At 56.0% G+C, this 26822-nt stretch overlaps 1 protein-coding gene across 8 annotated transcripts in view; it reads left to right on the top strand.

Annotated features, from left to right (window-relative positions):
• The window catches only part of IQSEC3 (IQ motif and Sec7 domain ArfGEF 3), a 111215-nt gene extending 89709 nt beyond the window's left edge, over positions 1–21506 (top strand). Inside the window, exons 8-16 of one of the 8 annotated variants that reach the window (XR_012376477.1) lie at positions 1593–1732; positions 2880–3005; positions 3963–4016; positions 5046–5145; positions 5327–5488; positions 8022–8114; positions 10382–10431; positions 10518–11545; positions 13792–13923. Coding sequence is in view for 5 of the 8 variants with exons in the window: in XM_073886944.1 (XP_073743045.1) it covers positions 1593–1732; positions 2880–3005; positions 3963–4016; positions 5046–5145; positions 5327–5488; positions 8022–8114; positions 10382–10431; positions 13792–14226 (1160 nt within the window). In the remaining 3 variants the exon portion in view is untranslated. Of the gene's footprint in view, positions 1–1592; positions 1733–2879; positions 3006–3962; positions 4017–5045; positions 5146–5326; positions 5489–8021; positions 8115–10381; positions 10432–10517; positions 11546–13791 lie in introns of all 8 variants that reach the window. The other 7 variants (XR_012376478.1, XM_073886946.1, XM_073886947.1 and 4 more) reach the window with 7 other exon arrangements.
• Positions 21507–26822: the final 5316 nt, after the last annotated feature.

Raw genomic sequence — 26822 nt, 5'->3', positions numbered from 1 at the left:
TCCTCAGAAGAGAAATGTCCAATCTGTTGCCCAGAGGGTAGGAGTCTGGCTGCTAACGTTCTAAGATCTTCTGGGTTCAATAGGACTGAGAGGGTCTCTTAATACATAGACATCAACCTCATGCCCCAGTTTTCAGCACAGACTCCCACCTTTGGCTGGGCTTGGGGTCCCCCACCCCAGATTTCCTGGCTCACCTCTTCCAGAGGACTAACCCTCAGTCGGCTGCTGGAGTGGAGGAAGGGACAGGGAGATCTAAATGTTTTTTAGACTGATGATCAAACTATTTTCCTGTGTCCAGCCCAACTTTACCTCCACTTTTGGGGATTCCTGTTGCCACCCATTCCAGAGCCCTTTGGTGGTTCTGTGATGTGTTGAGTGGCTTTTAACCTCTCTGCTGGCTTCATGTTCCACTCTCTCAGGTTTGCCAATCCATCTGCTCATTCGTCCACTTCCCAGGTCACATGGTACCATTGTTTCTTCCCCACCCTCTTTAAAAAACTCCCTTTGGCCAGAATATTGAGGAGGAGCAGAGGTGTGCGACCTGCCATCTTCAGCTGAGAGCCTTTGTGTGTTCAGTCTTGGTTCCTGCTCTTGATTGCACCCAGCGCCCCAGGGGTGCCGCACGGCTAATGTGCCTGACTTGAAGAACCAAGATCAGATGTGAAAGAAACAGGGTTGATATAAGGAGTTGCTCGTAGAAGGTATAATGTCCTCTTACTAAGTTAGGAAATCTCCTTTGAGGACACTTGCCAAAGTTGCTTTATTTTCCACTTTTCTCTCTTATAAGAGAAACATAAGTCATTAAAAAAAGATTTAGAAAAGGTAGAAGAAATTTTTTATTGCCTCTCTTTCTACCTCCTGAAGAAATTTGTTTCCATGTTGGTCAATTTCCTGCTAGTATTTTTTTTGTTACCAGAGTGTTATGACTATGAAGTAGGAGATGGGAGTAAGGTCTCCTTACTTGCATTGCCACAGGGGGCTGTCCACTTCCTCTTCACCTAATGTCTAACCATCACCACCCCCCACGCTCCCAGTGATGGAAGAATCATGTCATACATTCAACAACTAATCATTGAGCACCATGCTCCCTTGTGGAGGGGTGTGGAGGGTCTAAGAGGGAGGAGATCCAAGAGAGAACAAGACAGAACATCAGCTTTCAAGAGACTCTCATGTGGGGGGCAGGGAGTCGGGTGGGGGTAGACAAATACATGAAGGATAAGAGAACTACAGAAGCAAGGCACTGAGCAGGATCATGGAGGCTGTATTTGGGGATGAGGAAAGAGGTGGGAGGGGGGAATGGAGGTTCTGATTATGGAACAGCAGGAGATGAGGCTGCGGCTATGTGTGTTGGGGACCATATTAAAGTAGTTCTGTCGCCTGGCTAAGGAGTCTGTCCTTAATTCAGTAGGTATTGAATTACCTATTGCCAGTCATTGAAGGCTTTAGAACAGGGACAGGGCAAAATCAAGGCCACCCTTGAGGGGCCTCAGTCTGGTGGGGGCTTCCCCTCTCTGGCTCCAGGCCTCTAACACCTCCCTCCCTCCCTCCCTCCCCTGCCTCCCTGGCCTCCCCTTCCCACTCCACGCTGGTAGGTGTGGATGACGGTGCTGACATCCCCAGGGAGCTGGTGGTAGGCATCTACGAAAGGATACAGCAGAAGGAGCTCAAGTCCAATGAGGACCACGTCACGTATGTCACCAAGGTGGAGAAGTCCATCGTGGGCATGAAGACAGTAAGTGCCCACCAGAGAACAGCACTCACCTCATGGGGGTTGCTTCCTCTCCCATGGCTGCCAAGCCCCCCACCTCGCACCTCCTTTTGTCTCCGGTGTGACATCTCCTTCCATTCTCTTCCTTCCCTTTCAGAAACACTTGTCTATTATTTGCTCACTTCCTAGTGATTGAGTCCCCGCCATGTGCCATCCACTGCACCCCCTGTTTCCCCTTGCCTCATTTCCTCATGGCTACTGGCCACCACAGCAGGAGAGCCTGAGGTGAGGTGTTGGGAAAGATTGCCCTATGGTCTAGGGTTGAAGCATCAGGATGGCCAGATGGGGAAACTAAGGATGGGCTGGATACTGGGCTTTCCTGGATGGTCCCACTGAATAGAAGACAGGAAAGAGGCTGAAGAGCCTTCTAGACTGTGGTGTCCCAACCACTGAGTGCCCCTTAGTTATGACCTATGTACCAGGCAATATGGTCCAAGAGGGCAATGATGCTCTATAGTTTACTACTCATAAGTCAGCAGAGGCTCTTTATGCCAAAAATATAAAGGATGTAGAGTGGGTTCTGGTATTTGTTTCCAGTTTCTCCTCCCTAAATTGCTGACCCAAGAAGCAGTGTGGGGATGTTGTCTGAACTCTTCACTGGGCTCCTCTGTGCGGGGTTGGCCCTTTTCTGCCCAGAGCCTTGATTGCTGAGGTCTTTTTTTTTTTTTTAGATTTTTTTTTTTTTTTTTTTCAGAGAGAGAGCACAGGCAGGGGGAGTGGGAGAGGGAGAAGCAGACTCCCCGCTGAGTAGGGAGCCTGATCTGGGGCTCAATCCCAGGACCCTGGGATCATGACCTGAGCTGAAGGCAGACCCTTAACCGACTGAGCCACCCAGGCGCCCCGATTGCTGAGGTCTCAGCATCTGTCTGGTCTGCAGGTGTCACTGCCGTAGATTGTTCTACACGCAGCAGATCCGAGGCATCCCCGCCGTCCCCTCCCTCTGGCACATCTGGATGTAGTGTGTAGGAGAGAAGGGGACAGAGGAGCCACCCTGCAGGCCGCAGCCTGGGTGGTGGGGGGCCCTCCAAAAGGTCTTGAGCGGAAAGGGGTTGACAGCAGCCATATTTGCACAATCCGGAAGCTGCTTTCAATTGCCACGCCTCCGCTCCAGGTGCTGTCGGTGCCCCACCGCCGCCTGGTCTGCTGCAGCCGGCTCTTCGAGGTGACCGATGTGAACAAGCTGCAGAAACAGGCCGCACATCAGAGGGAAGTGTTCCTCTTCAACGACCTGCTGGTGGTGAGTTGACTGGCCAGGCCGGGGCCACCTGCTGCCCCGCTCAGCCTTAGCTCTGACCCCAGGGAGGGGCAGGGAGGGCCCCAGAGACCTCCTTCAGAATGCTATAGCTATTTACCTCTTTCTGTGGCACTTTCACATCCTGGGGGCGGGGAGGTGAGGTTGCTCAGGCAGATATGATCATTCCTACTTTATAAGTTATGAAGCTGAGGCTCACAGGGACTAAATGATTTGTTTGTGGTTCCGCAGTCATGAAGGAAATGAACCAGATCCCAGATCATGTGCCTCTCCCACATTACAGAAAACCTGGGGCAGGAAGAGTATAGGGTGTGCTTCATGTCCCACAGCCAGGGAGGGACAGTGAGCCGGAGTGGGGTGTGCGCTGCCTGGGGCCCAGGGGTGTGTGCGCGTGCGCATGTGTGTGCACATGTGTGTGCACCTGTGCACACACAAGTTTGTGGCGGGGTTGGGGGTACTCATTCTTTGCTCTGTGAAATAGGTGTCCATTGCACAATATTTAATGAGTGTCAGCTATGTACTAGGCATTTTTGTAAGTGTGGGGAAACAGTGGTGGACAAGATTGGGTTTCTGTCTTTCCCTCGTACCCCACATCCTCTCTATCCATGAGTCACTTTGAGCTCCCTCTAAAATCATCCCACATCTAATGATCTGCCTCTGGGGTCCACCTTCCACAGAGCAGCAGAGTGATCCTTCTAGAGTGCACATCAGGCTGTGTGTCTGCCACACTTCCCAAGCCTAGCAAAGGAAGTCCACAGTCCCCGACCTGGGACCTCCCGGATCCCTGGCCTCCTCTCCCTTCCCTCCACTCCCCTGCTTGGCTGCGCAGGCGCCCTGACCCCACAGGCTGCGTCCCACGGGCCAGGATCCTTCCATCTCAGACCTTTGTTCTTGCTACCCACCCCCAGACTTTGCCCAGCCACCTCCCTTCTCTTCATTCAGGTCTCAATTCAAACATCACCTCCTCCCAGAAGCCCTCCCTGTGCATCTCAGAAGGTAGTCTGCCCAGTCACCTTCTCTTCCTTACCGTATTTCATGTTCTTCAAAACACTCATCAGTTTCTGGTATTACCTTACTCATCTCTTCCTTCACATTGGTTTTTTTCTGCTTATGATGCTTTATGGATTGACCCACTGGTTTACACCCTGAAGGGGCTTCCTCCGGAGCAGCGAGGGCAGGGCTCTCTCTCTCTCTCTCTCTCTCTCTCTCTCTCTCTCTCTCTCTTTCTCTCCCTCGGGCTCATGTGTCCCCAGGGCCCAGCTCAAGAAAGGTGCTGATGAAGCATTTGTGAATTAAGCAACTGGCTAAGTTTCCATTTTAGTTGGGGAGGGAGATAGAAAATAATGAAGTAAACAAACAAGATACTATGAAATTGGGAAGAAGGTGGCATGAAAGTGAGTGACGAGATAGGGAGGGGCTGGGGTGAGCTCGGATTTGGTTTGGTTTGTTTCTGTTTGTTACTTGGGCTGCTCGGGCAGGGATCTCTAAGGAGGCAGCATCTGAGCTGAGATCTAAGTCATGAGAGTAACCCAGCCATGCAGAAAGCTGCAGGGAGGGTTGTGGACCAGGGCTAGCATGTGCAAAGGGCCTGCAGGGGGATTGAGCTCGTCCAATTCAGGCCATGTCAAAGAGGACAGCAGGGCTCCAGCATAAAGCCAGATTGAGGCACGGACCAAATTGGGGGAGGCAGGAAGTGTGGACTGGCTTCTTCTAAGTGCGGTGGGAAGAGCCGTGGAGGGGTTTTATGCAGTTAAAAACACCCATATTTTGATATAGTGTGTATTTATATACATGCATATCCATGTGTGTGTATGTGTGCATACACATATACATCAATGTGTGTATGTGTGTGTGCATATAAATGTGTGTATGTGTGTGAATACATCCTAAGTATACAAGTGTGCACATGTATTCACATTTTGTATGTACTTATGTGTTCCCCAGTGTCCCTGCGTGTTCGTGCATCCGGGTGCATGCACACACGTGTGCACCATCAGTGCATGCCTCTCTCCCTCTCTTGAACAGATTCTGAAACTTTGCCCGAAGAAGAAGAGTTCCTCCACCTACACCTTCTGCAAGTCAGTCTGCCTGCTGGGCATGCAGTTCCATCTTTTTGAGAATGAGTGTAAGTCTCCCTCGGACCCAGAGACGTGAAAGAGGCAGTTTGGGGGGTGGGGGGAGTTGGAGGCTGGAGGGAGGGGGAGGGGGCAAGCACCCCAAAGCCTTCAGCCACTCTCCCCACTGGGCTGGCTCTAGCCTCACCTGCCACTGCTCATGGCCATGGGGGCCTGGGGTCTGCTTTCCAGATTACTCTCATGGCATCACGCTGGTGACCCCACTTTCGGGCTCTGAGAAGAAGCAGGTGCTGCATTTCTGTGCCCTGGGCTCGGACGAGATGCAGAAGTTTGTGGAGGATCTGAAGGAGTCCATCGCTGAGGTGACAGAGCTGGAGCAGATCCGGATAGAGTGTAAGGCCGCGGGGCGCCACACGGCGGGGGTGGGTGGGTGGGCTCCCCGTCAGCAGGGAACGGAGGCTGTTTGTGGCACAAGTTTGACTCCTTGCCCCACTCTGGAGTGAGTGTGGGGTGAGCCGAGGCCCCTCTTGCCATCCATCCCAAGCCCTCCTCCAGCCCCACTGCGCCATCACGGCCCATGTGGGTGCCATTGCTGTTCATGTTTCTTCACAATTAAAGTGGGGGGCGCTAGAGTATGCATACACACCGCACGTGCACACCTGTGTGCACACCCAGCCAGGCTATGGAGCTGCGTGCTGGCCCCTTGGAACAGAGGACTCGGCTGTGTCTGACCAGCGCAGCCGAGCCAGCCGAGCAAGGCAGGCATGCCAACCTCAACAGTCTGTGCGCCCGGGCACCCCTCTTCCCACCGGACTCCTGGGTCAGTCCCTCCCTGGGACCCAGTCAGACTCACACCTTACATCTGGCTGCTTCATTTCATTCATCTCTTTTCATCTCAAATCGTCCCCCCACTTTATTTTTTCATGATATGGTCTTTTTGAAGAGTCCAGCCTGCTTTTCTGACTATCCCTCATCTAGGAGTCGCCTTTTGGTTCCTCTAAGGAAGACCTGGACTCTTGAGTGTTCCAATTCAGGCATTTTAGCAACTACGTGGGCCTTTTTGGAGGGGCAGGTGGTTTGCCAGTTAACTTGGTGGTTGAGGAGTAGAGCAGGGCTGGCCCTGCTCACAAGCTTTTGTGTGCCCACTCACAAGCTTTTCCTGCTTTAGCATCGCCCGTGGCTTCAGATTGCCTTTCATGGGAAATTGAATAACTGTGGATTCAGAAACTAAAAGAGCAAACAGATTTCAGGTCTGCCTTTTATGGTCACTTCGTTGAAAAGTGCTTCTAAATTAATATAAAACCATTAGGCAATAGGAAAGGCGGGGGGACTTTCGAGGCTGGGCACCAATAGGATAGGGCGGTGCTTTTTAATCAGCATTTTTGGAGCACCCACTAGGTGCCAGACAGTTTGTCTACAGCGCCCACAGTGAGGCTGCAAGGTGGTGCTTGTGCCCCGTTTACAGACCAGCCTCAGGGAAGTTAAGGGCAGTGTTTAACGTCGTGCATCTTAGAAGCAGACATGACACTTGCATTTAGGTCTGCTTCTGAGGTTCCTGTACTTCCTACTCTGACACTGACAAAAGAGATTCCGTTTATAATAGCGTAGGGAAACAGTTCAATCAGGTTGAAAGAGAAGCCCAGCAGACCAGACTGTAGGGCTCGGTAGCTGCTCGGGAGGCAGGTGGGGGTGTTAATTCCCCTGCTGCACTCTGCTGGCGTGCTTGAGCTCCGCGGCAGGACCGGAGGCTCGGAGATGCCACCTTGGCTGCTGATCTTGAACCTTCTCAAGGACACACCCTCAAAGGTCACTTCTGTCATTATCAAAATGTTACAGATGGTTCTTCTATTATCTAATCCTTGCCACAACTGTCCACAAGGCAGGTAGGATTGTCCTCATTTTACAAATCAGGAAAGTGAGTCTAACAGAGCTGAAGGAAGTCGTCCAAGTTCACACAGTCCAAGTGACCAAACAAGATTGGCGCCAAGTTCCTCGGACTCCTTGCTTGTAATTAGGATGCTAATTTCTCTGAAGCCAAGACAGCCCCTCTCCAGGGAGGGACGGCCCTCTGCTCAGGGAAAGTATGAAGTATTGACTGATGGTGTGATTCAGGCAGTCAGGACAAACTGTGCTGGTTTGGAGGTTTGCAGTCCAGTGTCCCTCGAGTATAGACAACGAGAGACACAGAAAATGGGACCCAGGGGTGTGGCTTTAATAAAAGGAACCTGAGTTATGTCTCCTGGAAAAGACACTGAAGGAGTGATTTAATCATTCCTGGAACAGGCTTACGGTCTAGTGAGAGGAATCAAGGTCGAGGACAAGGTGGATGCCCTGGGCTTGCAGGCTCAGGCGGGGAATCTCCTCCCCAGGGGAGCTCAGCCGGGTGGGTGGGCTCTGTCCTGCCGGGTGCAAGGTGCGCAGGCTGGCCGTCACCTGCCGTCACCAGCCCTCACCGAGGTCCACTGTGCCAGGTGATTCATCCATGTTGTCATAAAAATTAGTATTTACTAAGCACTTGCCATGAGCTGGGCCTCCTTCTAAGGGCTGTGGTGCATTTCCTCGTGTAATCCTCTTAACAACACTTGGAAGTGGGCACTACTGTCCCCTCACGTGAGGCACAGAGAGGTTAAGTAACTTGCCCAAAACCACACAGCTACGAAGTCCCAGAACAGGAATTCAAACCCAGGCCGCCCGCCGCCCTCCCCTTTGCCTCTTCTGTTGCCTCTCTGACATTCGGGCAGCTGTTAGCATCCCCACAGACAGATGAAGAAACTGAGGTTCTAGCAGGTGTCTAACTTGCTGTGAAGTGGGTTCCAGATTCAGGCCTTGTGTTAGAGCATGTGTCAGGGAGCGCCCCCTTCCTGCTCTCTCCTCACTCCTCTCCCATCTCACCGTGGTTGAGGCTAGCTTCCTCTCCCTCCTCTAGGGGAGCTGGAGAAGCAGCAGGGAGCAAAGACGCTCTCCTCCAAGTCCAGCGGGGCGCAGGTGGACCCGCAGTCAAAGCAAGGATCGCCTACAGGTGAGCCCTGATTCCGCTCCAGAGTCCCAGACCCCAGGCCTGGCATGGCCCTGGGCCCACATGGAAGTCACTCTCTGCCCCCAGCCTTGGGTTCCTGGGGAACGGGGAAGTGCTCATTCCCATGGTGACTTCTTTCTGCTCAGGGCTCCAGGCTAATCTCACGGGCCTTAGTAGTGGGGTGAGGAGGACGGTGAGAGAGGAATATGTCCATTTACAAGCTGCCCTAAGGCCCTGGGTCCCTGTGAAATGTCACTGTCCCCCCTGGAGGAGTCGGGCCAAGAGCCCAGACACCCTGGCCCAGTGGGGGGTAAACGAGCCTCCTGCCCCACCCACCCTGCACCCAGTTTCCCCGGGGACTGCTGGGGTTCACCAGGGGTGGGGGTGAGAGGTGTAGTAAAGAGAAACAGCATGAGAAAAACTGCTGCCTACAGATGGGAGCCCGGTAAGGAGGGTGGCCAGAAGGGTCTGGAAATCTTGATCTGCCAGTCAAGTCTTTCCCTAATGAGCCACAAGTGCTCCATGCCAGAGTCAGCCCACCCCAAAATCCAGATAAACCTTCAAACCCACTTTCCCAAATGGTTTCTTCAAATTGACTTATTCACTCCAGATGAATCAAGCCAGTTTCAGATTTTGTATCACCTCTGGCCATGCTCTCTAGACCTGCTTCCTTTCTCCCACTGACATCTTCCTCCTTTCTACCTCTTGGCTCTCACCTTACCCCCCACCCCCACCCACCCCCCGCAGGGAGCATGGGAAGAGTCACCCCCACCCCCATTCCGCAGTCCCAAATAAAAATCAGAGGGAGAGATGTCGTGAGAATTAACTCCCATCCCCACAGACCCCCAGTAAACCATCCCAAACTGTTCACTGATTGATTAATTAATTCAGCCATTTATTCTTACATTTAACAAACACTTATGGAGTGCCTGCTGTGTGCCCCCTGCTAAGCACTAGAAGACCAGGGTTCCAGCAAGACAGCAGCTTGAGCCGAGACACTCGGGTGGGTTTCATGCTGGCCCCCAGACCTCGGTGACAGCCATGACACCATGATGCTGGGACAGACGGCCTCCCAGCACTCAGTCACTCAGCTAGGAGACGCGACTCCTTTCCCCAGCAAGACCTGGGGCTCCTTTAGCTGCACGGAGGTTCTCACTGTGATGTCATCTTCCACGTGAGGTTTTGACCTGCCATCATGCATTCATAATTCTCCACCCTGCCTGATTTTCCAGCCGGCCCCTTCATTTCTATCAGGTCACAGTACACGGGTCACTGCTTGTTTGCACAGCTGTGTAAACTCCGGAGCCAAACCTCAGCTGTGATTAATTATTTGACATCCCACCCCACTCTGCAGCCCAGGCTGCCTCTTTTGGAAGCTGCACCCCCTGGTCGGGCCAGGATGCATGTCTCCAAGGCCTGGTCCATCAGTCACCTCCCCAGTGGGGTTCTCCTCAGTCCCAAACAACGGCATAGCTCCCTCTTGTGCTACAGAAAGCAGAGGGATGAGCACAGCGAGGGAACTTGCGCACACGTGAGCGCACACGTGTGCGCAACATGCACACACACACACACACACACACACACACGTGCACACAGTATGTGAGCAGTCAGAGGGGCTCTGGGAGACCCGCTGAGGATGAGGGTGGCAGCCGGGAGTGACTGAGCCGGAGAAAGCCACCACGCTGTCCCTGGAGGTCCACGGGCTCCCTGGTGCTGTGCCGAGCCAGTCAGAATGCCCCATAGCGTCACACAGCCACGCTTCCCATGCCAGGCCCTGTGGTGAGTGCTGTACGGGCTTCAGTTCATTGAATCCCCACCACGGAGCTAAGTAGCAGGGATAGGAACACGGGCCCTCCCTCAAGGAGCCTGTGGTTGAAAGGGACAGGTTAACAGCGGAGCCTCCTTGTGTGTCTGGGAGCCAAGAACCAATGGCCCCTCAAAACTGACTTTCACTGTCCCTATCGGGGAGGCTTTGACCGTGGGTAAACGAAACTCAGCAGTGCTCCCTTAAAAACCCTCAGAGATCTTCTAGTCTGCATGCCCAAGGTCACACAGCTACCAAGGGGCAGAACTGGGCTCCGCCTTCTGGTCCACCGCCCCGGGGCTGCGTCCCAGTCAGGAGGGGCCTGGTACCCAGAGTCTTCTGTCCACACCGGCTAACTGCAAGGATGCTTGGTATCGGGGACAGAGCGGGGGGGCGGTGGTTGGCAGAGGCAGGGATTTGTATTGGGCCGGGTAGAGAGTGAGCCCTGTGCTCTTTGCATTCAAAGCTAAAAGGGAAGCCGCGCTGGGGGAGAAGCCCGTGGAGAGCACGGTGGAGGTAAGTGGAGGCCTGGTTGCCCAGGTGAGTGGTTCCGAGCCCCCGCTTGTCCTTCTTCTCATTGTCTCTGTTGTTTCTCTTCTCAGGTATTAATCAATGCCTCCCCAGCCCGACTCACCATTTTACCAATTTCAAGAGATACAATTAAACGTTACTGCTAGCATGGGTAATGCCACTGTCCCAGCGCCTAATTAAGCCACAGCTCTTTCTGCCCATCCCCCAGCCGCGTGCCCTCCAAGGCCGAGCTCCTGGGCTGACACCTGCACATGATGCCCATGGCGCCTCCGTAGCGGCCTCGCTCAGAGCCCCCCAACCCACGCCCCCAGCACACTGCTCACTGATCCCCTCATACGTGCCCTATCAGGGAAGCCACCAGTCCCTTCCCACCCTGGTGCGTCTGTCCTCCACAGCAGGGAGCCTGGGTCCCTCCGGACACTCACCCCTCAAGTCCAGCCCCAGGGACCACTTCCGGCTCGGACCCTGCCCTCCCTGCCCCTCTTGGGGCAGTCGGAGAACTGAGACAAGGGGCAGCTGAGCCCTGGGAGCTCCTCCCTGGACCAGCTGGTCCATTCGGAAAGCTGGTCAAGCGTAGGGGTGTATGCCAGAGCCAGTGAAGCAGAGCAGGGTTGGGTCACCTTAGGGATTTTCCTGGGGGAAGCGCAGATGTATCTGAAGACTGTCGACGTGGGAGGGGGATGCCCCCGCCCCAAGCCACATAGGGAGAGGCTGGGGAGGGAACCCCAGCAGTTAGTCCTTGCAAAGCTCCCAAGTGTCACCTGGGGGGGGGGTATTCGGTGGCCTCTATAAGCTTCACTGGGCCACAGCCCTCCCCACTGCTCCCCTCCCACCCCAGTGAACCCCCATCCCCCACTCCTCTGCCAGGCCTCTAGGGACGAATAGCTTCTCACACACAGACATCTCCTTTCCCAGCCCCACCCCAAGCTGGAGGAGCCCCTACTTAGAGGGAGGGAGGAGACTGCCCACCAGAATAGCCCAGGGAAGCCCAGTTTCTTCCCTCTTTTCCCATGGCCCCCCAGCCCCCACACACCTGTGTCTGGAGGAGGCACCTTTACCCGGAAGAGCTTCCTGCCCCGGCAGCCGACCAGCCCCCAGGGTGGGTATTCCATCCCCCGCCCCCCTTCTCCCCATCTTCCTGCAGCTGCCCATTTTCTAGCCTTGCAGATAAACACACAAAGCCCCCAGCCGTCCAGTTTGTTCTCCCAGCTCCACCCTGCCTGAGCCTGGCCTACCTAGGGAGCACAAGCGATCTGATGGCCGGTCCTCCCATCCCCCCCTGCCAGAGGACCATGTGGCTATCTGCAAGGCTGCCACCCCCAGCTAGCCCCGGGGCCCTGCCAGCCTCGCTGCCCCCAGCCTCTCAGCTGGACCCCAAGCTCCCTCGTCCTCTGCCCTCTCTCTGGCACTGCCTGGCCAAGCCCCTCTGGCAGGCGCTTCTCCATCTTCTCTGAGCTGTTCTGACCTGCTACTCATGATCCATCCTCTCTTTCTCTCTCTCTCTCTTCCCCTGCTCTCTCCCTCTTTCCGTTCTCTCATTAGCAGGGAGGTGAGAAGGGGGTCAGAATGAATGTTTGGCTGTCACTTACTGACCACTAAAGATAAGGGATGAGGCTGGGGTGAAGAGGAGGGAGGTGCAGACAGTGGAGGGGGATCAGAAAGCATGAGGCGATGAGGCGAAGATGAGCCAAGAGCTGTGGGCTGCACTGGGGAGGGGTGCAGGTAGGGAGGAGGGGAAAGAAGTCCCATGGGTCTGGAGTAGGGCAGCTAGACGTTAGCTGTGAAATCTGGGGGAGCAGAAGGCCTGCCCCCACTCTCTAGGCCCCTTTCCTCCTGGGGAATAACTCAGAATACATGCAGGTGGGGAAAGGAGCCAGTTCCCTCCAGCAGCGGTAGGCAGAGGCCTACTGCCAGAGTGAGGACCACAGAGGGCTCTCCAAGGGGAAGGTGGGCCCCCGCTCTGCCTTCTGACTGCTCTGTGTCTCAGCAGGGCACTGAGGGACTCGGGGTCTCCTTCATTTGATTGGAGGGGGGTGTGGATCTCAGCCTAGAAAATGCTGCCAAGGCTGGAGGTTGAGAGTGAAGAGGAAAGCCTCCAATGTGCTGAGCACAGCAGGATTTGTGGATATTGAAGGGGCAGACAGAACCAGGGTTTGGGGGACTGTGGAGAGGGAAGCAGCCCATGGGGGTGCACAGGCCCAGAAGGGGGGTCCAGGAAATTGCACCTTCTGCCAAGGAATAGGGTTAGGATCTGCTGCTGTAGGGCTCTGAGATAGTTTTGAGCTGGGCATCTTGGTCTAGACTTGGCAATCAGGGCCCTTTCCCTGCAGCCTCGATGTCCCCCTCTGTGCCCTGAGCAACCCGTCCTGGGTGGTGGTGCCCAAGGACAGTAGGATGCATCCTCAGAGTGAAGGGTCTCAGCCACTGCAGAGGGCCAGGTGTTAGAAGGGGATTGTGGCCTGTCATACCTATAGCCTGGGGAGCTGGAGGGTGAAGAACTAAACACATCTGCCCCTCCCCCCCCCCAAAGGCTCTAGCGCCTTTCCTCCCATTTCCTCAACCTCCCCCTGCTAGCAGGAGGAGGCCAGGCTGGTTCACAGTGACCTCCATGGGTCGAGGGAGAGTGTAAAGATTAGAGTCCTTTCTGGGTACCCCCTCCTGAAGTGGGACAAATTTAACCAGGATGAAGCCTGGCCCAGAAAGGCAGCTGGGAACTGAGCTCTGGCCTTGGCTGTCTGGGCTGCTTTCAGATTCATGGTTTTGGCCTTGGGGAAATCTAGGAGGATAGGGTAGGTCCAGATGGCCCCTTCAGGGGTCCCGGGCATTCTGGGTTTGGGCACCAGGGAAGCTTCTCCTTTAACAAAGGGAAGAGGGGGCTTGAGAGGCTCAAAGATGATTGACTGTCCCTGTGTCTGGTGTCCGTTTGTCCTCACCACAGCCCGGGGAGGCAGGGAGAGGGCAAAGATCATTACCCTGTTTTCCAAGATCAGAGGTTCGTAGAGAGGCACGTGGAGAGAGGTTTACCCGTGAGATGTGACTGCAGAGGCCTGCAGAGCCCTAGAGGCCACTGGTCCAGGTGTCCATCTCACAGGTGAGGAGCCAGGCCTGAGAGCCGAGGCTCCCCCCGCCCCACCGACCACACCCGGGGTGGCACTTCTGTTCGGCAGCTGGGGTTCCTCCAGGCCCGTGGGGAGGTGGCCAGCGGGGCTCAAGGTGAGGGCTGGGAGCAGCCGAGGGGCACAGGAGGCGAGACAGGGCTGGGAAGGGAGGCTCAGGGTAACCAGTCCTAGCAGCTGGGAATTAGTCCTGTAACATTTCATGCTTCTCTGGCTGTTTCTAAACTAGGTGTCAATTCACAACAGGCTTCAAACGTCTCAGCACAACCCCGGGCTGGGGGCCGAGAGGGGAGTGCCGGCGCCACCGCCAGACCCGCAGCCTAGCCCCCTGAGGGAACAGCCCCCGCCGCTGCCGCCGCTGCCACCCACGCCCCCTGGGACCCTGGTGCAGTGCCAGCAGATTGTCAAGGTCATTGTGCTGGACAAGCCCTGCTTGGCCCGCATGGAGCCCCTGCTGAGCCAGGCCCTCTCCTGCTACGCCTCGTCCTCCTCCGACTCCTGTGGCTCCACACCCCAGGGTGGCCCGGGCTCCCCGGTCAAGGTCATCCACCAGCCTCCGCTGCCCCCGCCCCCACCCCCCTACAACCACCCCCACCAGTACTGCCCACCCGGTTCCCTGCTGCACCGGCGCCGCTACTCCAGTGGTTCCAGGAGCCTGGTGTAGACTCTGTGCCCCCCGCCCCTGCCCAGCCCGCGCTCTCGTCCCTGGGACGAGGGACGGAGGGCTGGCCGCCGGGGGCCAGGCGGGGCCTCAGCTGCAGCCAGCAGCCCCAACCGCCCCTTCGCTCGCTGCTCCCCACGCCCTGGCACGATGCACATGCACTCCTGGCCACTGATCACCATCGTTTTGGAAAGAGATTCTCAATCCCTGGCATCTGGGTTTCGCCTCGCCCCCACCATGCCTTCCCTTAGTCTGAGCACCCCTCCCCCTAATCTGGAGATCCCACCTCACTCTCCTGGGGCCCGACACAGCCAGGCACGTCCAGGCCTCCTCTTCCTCCTGCTACCACTCTGGCCACTTGGACCATGGACTGAAGCAAGCAGGAGCCGAGGGCCTAACCAGCTTCCTGGCCCTGAGTCCGTCAGGCCCCAGGCCTCAGGCCGGGTGGGTGATGCGAGGGGTGGGAGGCTTTCTCTGCTGCAGCCCCCAAGCCTAGCCATCTCAGGAGGCTGATCCTCCACCCCCAGGGATGTTGGCTGTCCTGGTCACATCCTCCCCCTCCTCCCAGGGCCTTCTCCTGCTTTCTCAGGAGCTGGGCCCTGCCTGTCCAGGGCTTCTCAGACTGCAGGAAATTTCTGAGAAACTTAAAGAGGGAAAGGGGGACCACTCTCAGCTCTCTCAAGAGTAAGTCAGCAGAGCTGTGGACTCGTGAGGTCGTATATCCACAAAATGCACCTTTTAAAAGAGTTTCTTAGTTCTCTAGCCCCAGATATTCCCCAGCCAATGTGAAGTGCAGAGGGTATAGACGTAAACACACACATACAAACCAGGTTCTTCCAGCGTGAGAGCCGACACAGGGAGAAGTAGTGGTGACCTGCCCAAGGACAGATACAGCCAGCAGAGGTAGGAACTGGACCCAAGGCAGGGCTCCCTCTTGAATGACTTCCGTGGCCCCCGTGAGAGGTTTGGAGACAGAAGCAGGCAGGAGAAGCAGGTGATCCAAAGGCACTGGCATTCCTCCTGCTGCCATCTCCAACTAGCCCGTCACCTTTAAATCCTGCTCCCTGTGCCTCCTCCAGGAAGGTGCCAGACCTGCCTCCAGTAGGCGTGGCTGAAAGAGCCCCTACACCCTCACAGTTGCACAGGAGAGCCAAGCAGGGCTCGCTGAGCTCCCCAGGGCCCACCAGAATCCGAGCGTCCGCTTTTACGAGGCCCAGCGGAGCCCAGGCAGCCCGGCCTCAAAGCCCTCGGGTGCTCCCGCGGCCTGCCTGGATCCCAGCCCTTTCGGGAAGTATCTGTCCCAAACCAGGCCGGATTCTCCAGTCCTGTGCCAGGAGCTCATTGCTGTCCTTCATTAGGATCCCCTCCCACTTGGAGCCCATTATCAAAGCCTGCCAAGAGGTGGAAGTGAATATTGGCCAGGTCTAAAGTGAGTCTGCTGCTCCCTGCCACCTACCCCATGCCCCAAAGGGAGTGCCCTGAGCCAGCTAGGAGGCGCAGAATCTTCCCCCACTCTCAGAGGTTCCAGATGACCTAGTTTCGAATGTGTGTGTGCAGTCACCCAGACGTCATATGATGTCACCCAGTGAGTTTATTTCTGGCTCTGTCTTTGTCAGCCCGGTTTCCATAACTTGTGACCAATTTGCCACCTTCTCCCACAGTGGCTGCCCAGCTGATCTCCTCTCCTTGTTGCCCTGCCCCTCTCCTGTGCCTTTCCTCTAACAGGTGGCTCCAGTCACAGCCGTTCAGAACAGAGCGGCTGACAGATGGAGCACACAGATTCAGCCACCTCCGATGCCCTTGGCCAAGGCAGGGATCGCCCTTTGAAAGTGCAGGCCTAGACAGCAGGAGTTGGGGGGCACTCGGGGTGGGGGGTGGCTGAACCTCGAATGAGGGGCCATGCTGGAAGAGAGCAGTCGTTACACTGGGCGGCAGGGAGGCTGCCTTAGGAAGGAACAGGAGCTCTGAGATGGCTAAGTGTGCTCACTGGTGGAGACCATGAGTGCCAGGGCCCGCCACTGAGACGGGCCGCAGTCCCAACCGTCGGGCCCCTGTCACCTGCTCACACAGTGCTTCTGGTTGGAAAGTGCCCTCCTCCCTGTTGATGGGCATGCCAACCTGGCCCCTCCCTCCCACCTCTGCTGTGGCCCTGACTCTCCAGGTCAGGCCCAGCAGAGGTCTTAGGGCCGGCACCGTCTCTGAGGACCCAGACGCTCAGGCGTCTCAGGGCCCCTTCCCCAGGTAGGGGCTTACCCCCTGTCACTGGGGTGGCTTCCCTGGGCCCCACCGGCAGCACAGGGAGGCCTGGTCTAGGAGGCGGACCGGCCTGGGGTCAGCAGCACATGGAGCCAAGCCTGAGCGGTGAGAGGTTTTTAAGCCCTGATGGCACCCCTCACTGTTGGGAAAACCAGAATCCCCACTGTCTCTAACTGCCCTCCTCTGACCAGCCAGCAGGCTAAGGTTGGGACCCACCTCTGTCCCTGGTCCTAGAACCTCATCCCCAAAGTCCTGGGTCATCGGATGGGTCATTGCAGGGCCAGGGAGCTGACCCCACCACTCCACCGCTCCTCCCTGGAGGGCCCGGTCAGAGCTGCACTTGGGCTCCCTGCTCCCCACGGCAGTGGGGGGCAGCGGAGTGCTGACTGGGCCTCCCGACACCGCGTCCTGGGTACATGCCCTGTGATCCCGAGGTGGGCTCACCAGATCAGCTCTCTAGACCTTACTTTAGGGGACCTGGGCCCCCTTCTCAATGGTATCCATATGGCCCCAACTCTGGAAGCGGGAGTGAGGATGGTAACTAGGTTTCCCACACGGTTTTGGGCAAGTCCCCCGCTAGAGCTGGACCAAGACCCTGCCCCGGGAGCGTGAGCTGGAAGCCCACCTGTCTCCGAAGACACACCTATTGATCAGCCCTGGGCCCCTGACCCCCCCCCAAAACACACACACACCTGTTCCCCCATAGCCTGCCAGAATGTCTCTTTGTGTCCAATAGGCTTCCCTGGTAGCCATTTGTCCATCTGTCCCCGTGTCCTGCCGTATAGACCTTCTTGCTGCACTCCCCACCCCTCTGCATCTGCCCCTTCACCCCATTGGAGAGAAACCTCTCTAGGGAAAGGCAGGGTGGCTGCACCCAGCGACGAATCCAAATGGCAAATATTTTGTAACAAAATAGCCCAGAGGTATTTTATCTGTTCAATTCATAGAGTTTTAGAGATTATATTGAAATATGTCACTTGAGCAAATTGCTCCAATTCCGTTTCTTTCGTTGTCTCAGAGGGAGGTCCTACCTTGAATCCAAGCATCTAGTTGGCCAGAGTCCGACACCCCTCAGCCAGACTGCCGGGCTGCTCTCCTCTGGCCGCAGTGGTGTCACCCCTGACCCCAGGATGAGGTGCCTCTGTCCCACCATGGGACATGGTTAGGAAGCCCCATGTGACATAGAGGAGACTTAGGTGTGTGGGGGGGGGGCAGGTGTCATCGGATGGGTCAGAGCTGGGGGCGCAGGGCCAGGGAGCTGACCCCACCAACACCACCACCACACACCCGCACGCGCTCGCGCACACACACACACACGCATGCACACCTTTTAGCCAGGTAAGAGAGCCGCTAACAGTGGAGACTGAGGCCGCGTTAGAGGAAAGAAACCCCACGACCGTCAGTGTGCATCCCAGCAGAGTGGGAGGTGAGGGGTCAGGACCCCATCTGCCCTGCTTGGCCTCCTGCCATGGAGAGCGGGGGCAGGTTGGGGGTCCCGGGCCCCAGTGACCACGTTTGATCATCAGCCCCCAAAGCCTGACCCTCTCATCACAGGCCTGATTTGACAAGCCCTGGGAGGGGGGGAGCCCTTCCTGAGGTAGAGGGGCAACAGGCCCAAGTGCGAGGAGCACCTTTGGGGAAGCCGCACGGAGCCAGCGAGTGTGATGGAGCAGACATCTGCGGGTCGCTGGAGGGGGTGCCTCTCCCGCAGGAGAGAGTCAGCACTGGGGAGAAAGACGAGGGGCTTGGGCGAGCATTTCCCACTATGGACAGAGGATGCACAGAGAGCACTTTCTCCTGGCAGGGGAGAGAGGACAGAGCCTTCCAGCAAAGCCGAGGCCTCAGAGGCACTGCGCCGTGGGAGAAAAGTGACTGGCCAGGGTGGCAGGTCCAGGGACACCTGCAGAGGGTGACCTGCTCTCCTGGTGACCAGAACTCTGAACACCCAGAAATCCAGACAGCTCCCCAGGCTGGGGCCCATTCTCCCCAGTTCAAGGGAAAAGGAACATGACCTCACCCTCCTTCCAGGAAATGGGAAATTCCAGGAGAAATCTGGGGCCAGCTATGACCTGTCCCATCCTGGGAACTCTCTGACCCAGGAATCTGAGGACGGGCCCCTGGAGAGCACCCCTGAAGGGACCCAGCTCAGCCCAGGCCTGGGAGAGGGCTGAAGGCTAAAAGGGCTCCTGCTGTGTGGGAACGCAGGGCGGTGCCGCCGTCCTCCAAGCCTTCTGGCCCCTGAGGTCGTCTGGAAGGAACGGCCCTTTCTCCAGTGAGAGAGGGAGACCATGGTGCTCTAACAGAAGCCCCCTGGGTCCGCCGGCCAGTGCCGCTCCCTACAGTGACCCTTTAGCTGGGGGAAACTCAAACTCTGCAGCCATTGATTTAGAACGTTTCCAATAAGGGGGACCTGAGAGCAATGGGCCAGAACAGGACACCGGTGTGAGAATTCAGGGAGCAGTCAGCAAAGTTAGGAAGCCCCAGCATGCCCCAGGCACTGGGGTGGGGGCCGGGGGCACCCAGTGAACGGGAGAGACAAAGCTCCTGCCCTCCAGGAGCCCACACTGAGCAGTGCCGACACAAATACACAAACGGACCAGCTCTTTTCACAGAGCGGGTAGTAGCACAGGACAGGGGATGGGGAGGGGGTCAACAGTCAAGGAAGGCCTCTGTAGGGAGGCAAATGCAACAAGGTCAAGGCCAGGTCCAAGGGCAGGAGAGCAGTTCAGAGACCACCTCCACACGGTCGAACGAGCACAGATGGATAGACATCGTCATCAGTGGGAAAGGAGGTGGCTTGAACGCAGGCCGTCAGGCAGTTCTGGAGGCCGGCCGGGTGGGGGCAGCTCCAGTCCAGAGCAAGGGCTCTTGTATGGCTCTGACTCCTGGTGGGGAGGAGCCCACCCCAGGGCCCAGAGGGCCTGCACGTAGCCCTCTGTCCACCTCCTCCCTGTCACCCCACACCAAGGAAACTCAGGTTTTCCATTTAAAATAACAACAGGTGGACTCCGTGGCCTATTACCCACAAGACCCTGGGGCTGGCAACTTTTCTGACCTCAGCGCAAATTACACAAAACTGTGGTAGGGTCGGTTTCTCATCCCGTGGGGCTGGCAGAAGGCCGCCGTGGGGCTGGCAGAAGACCACCGTGGGCCTTGGTACGCCCCCCTTCCTTCCCCCAGCCCTGACGGATGTGGCTAATTGACCACTGCTTTCCAGGAGTCACAATCAATCAACGAATGTTGGTCCCCGGGATGAAATTAAGCTTCCACCCACCCCGGGTGTCCTTACTGAGCCACCCTGAAGGAAGCCATTTGGGATGGAGGTGATCTTAGAGCAGGAGGCACAGGCAAACTCTGGGCTGAGGGAGCGGGGCCCAGGGAGGAAGCCTAGTGGCAGACACTCCTGCCCACTATCGTCAGATTGCTTGGGGAAAAAGGCTCGGGAGGACGCCTCACTATTCCATACCTACCAATGTTCTGCCCGTCAGATGCTCAGGCCTGCTTCCTCTTAGGGCTCCACCCTGCTCCAGCGCCCTGCCAACACCCTGCCTGGGAGGTCCCCTCACTTGCTCTACTCACCTACCATCAGCTCCTTCTCTCCTCTGACCCACAGAGTGGGCCACTGAGGTCCAAGATAGCGGCCAGGGTCACAGATGGGGAGTGCGCAAGGAGAGGGAACTCGGGAGAACTCTCCAGCCCAGGGCAAAGCATGGCCCGGAGGGGCCACCACCAGGCATGTCTGGCCTGGAAAGACTCTTCACAGGGCAGGGGGACGTGGTCCCTCCAGGAGAACGTGGGGCCTGGCCAGAGCCCTGTGGCCTGGAGTTGCAGGCTGACCTCTCCTCTGCTCTCTCTCCTTCCCAGAAAGGAGCCAGGCCCAGGAAGAGGCCCCATGTTGTCCCAGCCTGAAGTCAGAACTGGTCCCACTGGGAAAATTCCATTCTGGAAGAAGCTGGAGGATGAGGGAACTGGGCTCAGGAAATGAGGAGGATGGATGGAAACTCTTTCCCCACCCTGCCCTCCCATCCCTCCTGCTGGTCTGGGTGGCTCCTCTCCCCAGAGAACCAGGCGCCCTAGCCCCACTAGCTAGCCCTGAGCACCTCTGGATTTCCTGCTTTCCTGACCCTAAAGAACCTCAAGGCAGGCTGTGGAAAAGTTGTGGGAACTGGCTGCGGGAGAGCAGGAAGCCACCAGGAGAGCTGGCTCTTACTCTCACATCCCCAACTTCCCTCCCCCCCAGAACCCCCAATACTTTCTCCTTCCAAGAGATCGGGCTTGGAAGTGGCCTCCCCCGCAACCCCTGGAGGGAGCCTTGTCCACCATCACAGGGCGGCCCAGGAAACAGACAGGTTAGTCGGTCCAACCGCGTCCTCTTATGAATAAGGGGACTGTTTCCGTTAAGAGGTTAAATTAAAGCCTCAGAAAGAACAACAGAATCATCCTACAGGCAGTAGGAGAAAGGAAATAATAAAGACAAAAGCAGAAACAGTGAAACAGAAAAGACATACACAACAGAAAGGATTAACAGAACCAGAAGTTAGTTCTAAGAAATGACTAATCAAATTGACAAACTTCCAATTGGACTGATCACGAAAATGAGATTCAGCACAGATAGGCAACAAGGGGCACACAGTTACCAATACTGCAGAAATGTTTTTCTTATAAATAGAGAGAACACTACAAATCAACTATAAATAAACTACATACCTTAGAACAACACGTTTGAAAATCATCACATAAGATGAATACTATTTAGAAAAATACCTTATCAAACTCACTCGAGTACAAATGGGAAATTTGAGATAAATGGTCATTAAAGAAATTCAAACATGTATTAAAAATCTCTTTGAGGGGCGCCTGGGTGGCTCAGTCGGTTAAGCGTCTGCCTTCAGCTCAGGTCATCATCCTGGGGTCTTGGGATTGAGCCCCGCATTGGGCTCCTGGCTCAGCGGGGAGCCTGCTTCTCCCTCTCCCTCTGCCTCTCGCCCTGCTCATTCTCTCTCTCTCTCTCTCTCTCTCTCTGTATCTCTGTGTCTCAAATGAATAAATAAAATCTTAAAAAAATATATATATATCTCTGCCACCTCCCTCCACAGAAACTACTACACAAAACCAGGCCAAATGATTCTACACAATTCCACCATACATCGAAGGAACAGATAGTTCCAATCTTTTCTTAACTCCTTCAGAGAGGGGGGAAAGAAAGAACATTCCCAAACTGCTTTTCATGAGGCTAGAGTCATCTTAAAAACAAAAACTGAACTAGACAAGGCAAGGTGAGAAAGGGAGACTAGAGGCCACTCTTGCTCCTGAGCATAAATATAACAATTCTAAGCAAATATTAACACACTGAATCTGGCGGTGAATAACAAAGACTAGGATAAACCACCACCGACTTAGATTGGTCCCAGGAATTAAAGATGGTTAAATATTAGGGAAAAAAATCCATTAATATAATTCACCACGATTAAAGGAGAAAAACGATATGATCATTTCAATCGATGCAGGAAAAGTGATCGATGGAATTCAACATCTTTTTTTTTTATTTCCTTGAAAACTATAAAGGCTATATGATTGTGTATCGTGGAAAGAAAGGTAGACCCTCTTGCTCCGAAGAAATAATTTAGCATTCTAATTTGCACAAAAATCATGCTTCAGTCACTCCTACAGTAAACAAAGGTCCTACCACCAAGTCGAAAGTCTTGATTTAAAAAAAAACCAGCAACCTTGGAACGGATGAAAAGTCATAACCTTATAGCCCCTCTCAGGGGGACCGCCCATTCATCACCAGACCCCGTTCCAACTGCGCTTGCTGGGTGGGTGCAGGCTACCTTCATGTACTCCCGTGGGAGCGGAGTGGGGCTGAGGGCACTGAGTCTTGCAGGGGAGGTTTGCCACTGCCCCTAACCGCACCGCTGATGTGGGCCGTGGGAGTCCTGGTGTCAGGGCCAGACCCTTGGCCTCCACTGTAGTTGTCCTCAGCAGGTCAGTGAGGCGGTGTGGCCAGAGAGAGCCTCAGAACGTGATTGCATCAGGAGTTTGGGCTGGATTCTTGTTCCATCACTGGGGTTGGGCTCTTACCTTGCAGAGCGACCAGGCCCATGGAGGGCTCAGCCTTGGCCTTGGCAGAGAGTGAGCTCTCCTCACTGTCTGTGGCACCACCTGCGCTCACCTCCTCAGACCACACGAGCAAAGCAACCTGCCCAGGCTGGTGGTCACACTGGAAATGGAGAGCGCTGGAAGGCAGGATGCCAGGGCCCAGGGCCCGTACCCACCTCAGCCCCAAGTGACCACAGGGCCTGGCCTCGGCAGCCCTCTGCTGTCCTCCTGGCCTCTCTGCACCGACGGGTGGCTAACAAACTTTTCCCCCCTGTCAGATCCGATCAGCCCGTGTCACTTTCCTGAGCAACTAAACCGGAAGGGAAGCCACGTGCAGTGGGCCATCAGGAAGTGGGCACATGAGGACCAGGGTGGCAGGCAGGCCCAGGGTCCCAAGAGGGCTTTGGAGGGCCAGAGGTCGTGAGGATGTGGGAGAAAGGCAAAAGGCTCAGACAGGAGGAATACCAGCGAGGCCTCCTCTTCCCCTGAGTGCTGAGGGTCGCCTCTGATGAGGGGCCACACCTGACCCTCAAAGAGGGGGATTCTGGTATCAGGGAAGCCAAGGGCCCATATTGGTTACCTGCTGGTGTGTAACAAACTACTCCAAATTCAGAGCCCGCCTGGCTGGACCTTCCTGGCTCAGGGCCCCTCATGAGGTTACAGTCAATGTCAGCCAGGCCTGCAGTCATCTGAAGGATCCACTTCCACGGTGGCTCATTCACGTGGCTGACATGTCAGTGAGGGCCCTTGGCCGGAGGCCTTAGCTCTGTCCACATGGGCCTCTCTATTGGGGTGCTTGTGTGTCCACATGGCATGGCAACTGGCTTCCCCCAGAATGAATGACCCAAGAGGTCAAGGCAGAAGTCACTTGCTGCCATTCCATCACTTACACTGTGGATCAAGGGCGTGGGTGCCAGGAGGTGGGGATCACTGATGGCCATCTTGGATGCTGGCTACCAGGGCCCTTAGGGGAGAAGGAGATAGGAGGTGGACTGAAAAGTTTATCCAGAGAGCTCTTCTGTGCCCCTGGCTATTTTAAGACAAGGCACTGGCCTTCCCCATGAGCTGAGCTCAAGCCTTGTGATTATTATTTTTTTTTTTTTTTGCCTTGTGATTATGATATCTCCCCACAAACCCCAGTCCTGGCTCCTTCCTCCAAAACCTCACACAGCTCTCCTCCAGGACTTGTAGTCTATGTCCCTCTGCCCCCCACCCCCGCTTCCCCCTTCCACCCCCCCCACCCCGCCATCTGATTCTGCTTCTTTCTCCTGACTCAAACCCCATTCCCATAACCCTGTCCCCTCCCCTCCCCAGCTTACATTCTTTCTCTCTCTCTCTGACCGAGTTGGGGGGAGTAGTTCTGAGCTGAGGCCCTGGGCAGCACCGGGATAGAACAGAAGGGTACAGCTCTGCTTCCCGTCAACAGTGACAGCAAAGACAAGAGACCCAACCGGTGGACTGTGCCTCAAGGGTGGGTCTGGGAGGCGAGCTAGATGTAGAGCCCAGACAATTCCTGGAGGCCGCAAACCAGAGCCAGCTACCCCTCTACTGGGACTCTGCATGGAGCCGAGTGGAGAAGCTGTAAAAGGGGGAAGCCAGGCTAGATAGGGGAGCAGTTTCCTCTGGTCAGACACCTTCTGGCCTAACACACACAGACCACAGCCTGCAGATGGGAAGTCGCTCCCCAGGGGGTCAGAGGCTCCAGTGTCAGCAGAGTTCGAGGCTCTCCTCAGCTCCCAGAGCTCTCCCAGCTCAGGAGGATGGGGTGGAGGGGGCTGAGCACGCCTTGAGCCCAGTCCTCGGCTCTTGCACAGGGCAGCATCCTGGACCCTCAGGGAAGACGGGAAGGGGGAGAGGCCAAGCCCAGGCTGGTACCAAGGCCCAGCCAAGCAAGGGGGACATCCAGGGAAGCTAAAGTGAACAGCTGGAGACAGCAAACCCCAGCTTTGGAGGGTGGGCTCCCCAGAATCCCAGCCTGGGAGTGGGGAGGGAAAAGCAAGGGCAGTTTTAGCCTCACAACGTGGAGGAGTGCCAGTCAGATATAAATGCTTTTGCCTAAGATAAAGGAAGGGGAGGATGATTTCTAAACACATGTGGACGCACTGGCGGGGGTGGGAGGCAGAAGAGATCCCAAACTTCAGAAAATGGAGCCACGTTCTTTCTGGCTTTGGAGTCCACTCCTCCACGGGGGTTGCCATGCTCTGACACTTTAGATCTAGCTTCGCAATTAAACTTAGCCACCACCCTTCTTTGGGCAAGGGAAGAGCCCGTGGGAGGCGGAGCTGACCCAGGATTCATAAATTGCCTCAGAGGGTCTACAGAGTGGGAAGTTCATGAACAAGCCATGAACTACCCCCTTTGGAGGTGCCGGGACTCCTGAGACTATTTGCGTTTGGGTCCCCATCCTGCTCCAGCAAGGATTCCGGTGCCCTCCCTTGCACAGAGTTCTCCGTTCTTCCGCTTGGGCACCGGTTATGGAGCAAATGCATTCAGGCATGAATGTGTGAAAAGGTAGGTCTGAGTAATAGGGACCGGGGTCGGGGGCTCTGTGGCAAACTGGAGGCATCCACCTTGAAAAAAGTTGTTCTTTAAATATCACAGTGGCCAAATGAATCGTGGTTGCCAGATCAGGCCACCAGTTTAAAACTTAAACAGCCTCGATGAGATGAAAACAGATGCCAAGTTGAGTCAAATTGTTGCTCATTGCCCATTATGTGGGCCCAATGAGTGGTTTCCCTGAAGTCCCTTTCAGGGAACTCGATGTTCCCTCCGGCCCCAACCCGCCCCACCCAGCTCCCTCTCTGGTCCCCTCATGGACCACAAAGGCTCTATACTGGGTGCCAGGATGGAAGAGGCAGTCAGGGAGGAAGGGTTATAGATACACTGTCTCCAGAGGAGGCCCCCCAGCCCCCACCCTTCCTCTTAGCGGCCCCCCCCCGCCCCCCGGCCTCCCCACCCCTGTGCCAGAGCAGAGACTTTCCTGGACAGGCTGTGAGCATAAAGCCAGGGGATCTGGAGCAGCTGAGAGTCCTGGTGAGTTTATGTGAGGAGGGCAATGGTGTCTGGTGTCTGCAGTCTACAGAGATCAAGACTGAGGCTCAGGGCCCGGTAAGCCGGGGAGAGCTGGTACCCCCTCAGTGTGCAGAACAGGGCAACCGCCTACAACAGACAACGTCATAGTCCAGGCTGAAAGGGCCCAGACTCAAAAGCACAGCACACTCTGGGGAGGAGGCAGGGAGCTGAGGAGCCTGGCTGACCTTAGCCCCCATGCCCTTGCAGCTGGGCTCCCCCAAAACAAGCCAACGTACTGGGGAGCCCTGCTGAGGCCACGGGAGGATATAGGAAGTATTTTGTTTCCAGAGGGCGTGAGCTTACACAGGAAAGAAATGCTCAGCCAGCCAGCCAGCAAGGGCAAGGGTGAGAGCCCCAGAGGCTGAGGCAGGGCCAGGGAAGGCGGCTCTGCTCCCATCTGCCACCAGGTGGCAGCAGAAAGCAGCACACCTGCACCACAGGTCCCCCAGGCTCAATCTGGCTGAAGCAGTTTCTCTCTAACCCTTTCTCCTGTACCTCCTTCTCCAACTAGTCCGACCAAAGTGAGCACAGATGTGCAGAGCAGTCTGAGAAAGGCAGAACCCAGGGGTCTGGATGTCTGCTTGTGCCCAGCAGAGAAGCCCTGACAGATCAGGGGGAAGGATGCTGGGTGCTCTGAGGGTGGAACTCACCCTGGCTGGACCATAGATTTTTACTCTGGCCACTGGGCAGTGGCTCTGGGTGACATCTATCCATTCATCACTGCAGATGGCTATCTATAGATATACAGGTGTATGCGGGCGGCTTCCCTTCTTCCAGCTCCCAGGTCCTGCCCCAGGCCACTGTCCCGAAGTGGCCCGCCCCCACCCCTACTCCTTCTCCTCCTTTGCCTTTGGGAAGACCTGGCATCATTTGATGGCGACCTGGGGAGAGGAGAGCATCCCACACGCAATACCTCCCTCTCTGCGGGAGACCAGCGGGCTTTCACACACTCCGAGGAATCTCCGGAGGCAGAGGAGATGGAAAATGGCAAGAACGAAGGGTCCAGAGAGGAAATCTGGTCAGAGGAGTATGGGCTGGCAGAGGAAATGCCAAGGTAGGGATGCCGATGTGGGGAAAGCTGCTCAGCCCTCTACAGAGGGGACCCTCTCCCTCCCACCCCAAGACAGCAGACTAAACAGGAACAGGGCGAGGCAGAGAAGACTAGCACACGG

Source organism: Callorhinus ursinus, unplaced genomic scaffold, assembly GCF_003265705.2.
Source record: "Callorhinus ursinus isolate GAN/ISIS: 27379988/994484 unplaced genomic scaffold, GSC_fseal_2.0 scaffold74, whole genome shotgun sequence".
Taxonomy (NCBI): Eukaryota; Metazoa; Chordata; class Mammalia; order Carnivora; family Otariidae; genus Callorhinus; species Callorhinus ursinus.
This window is presented reverse-complemented; position numbering and strand designations above follow the sequence as displayed.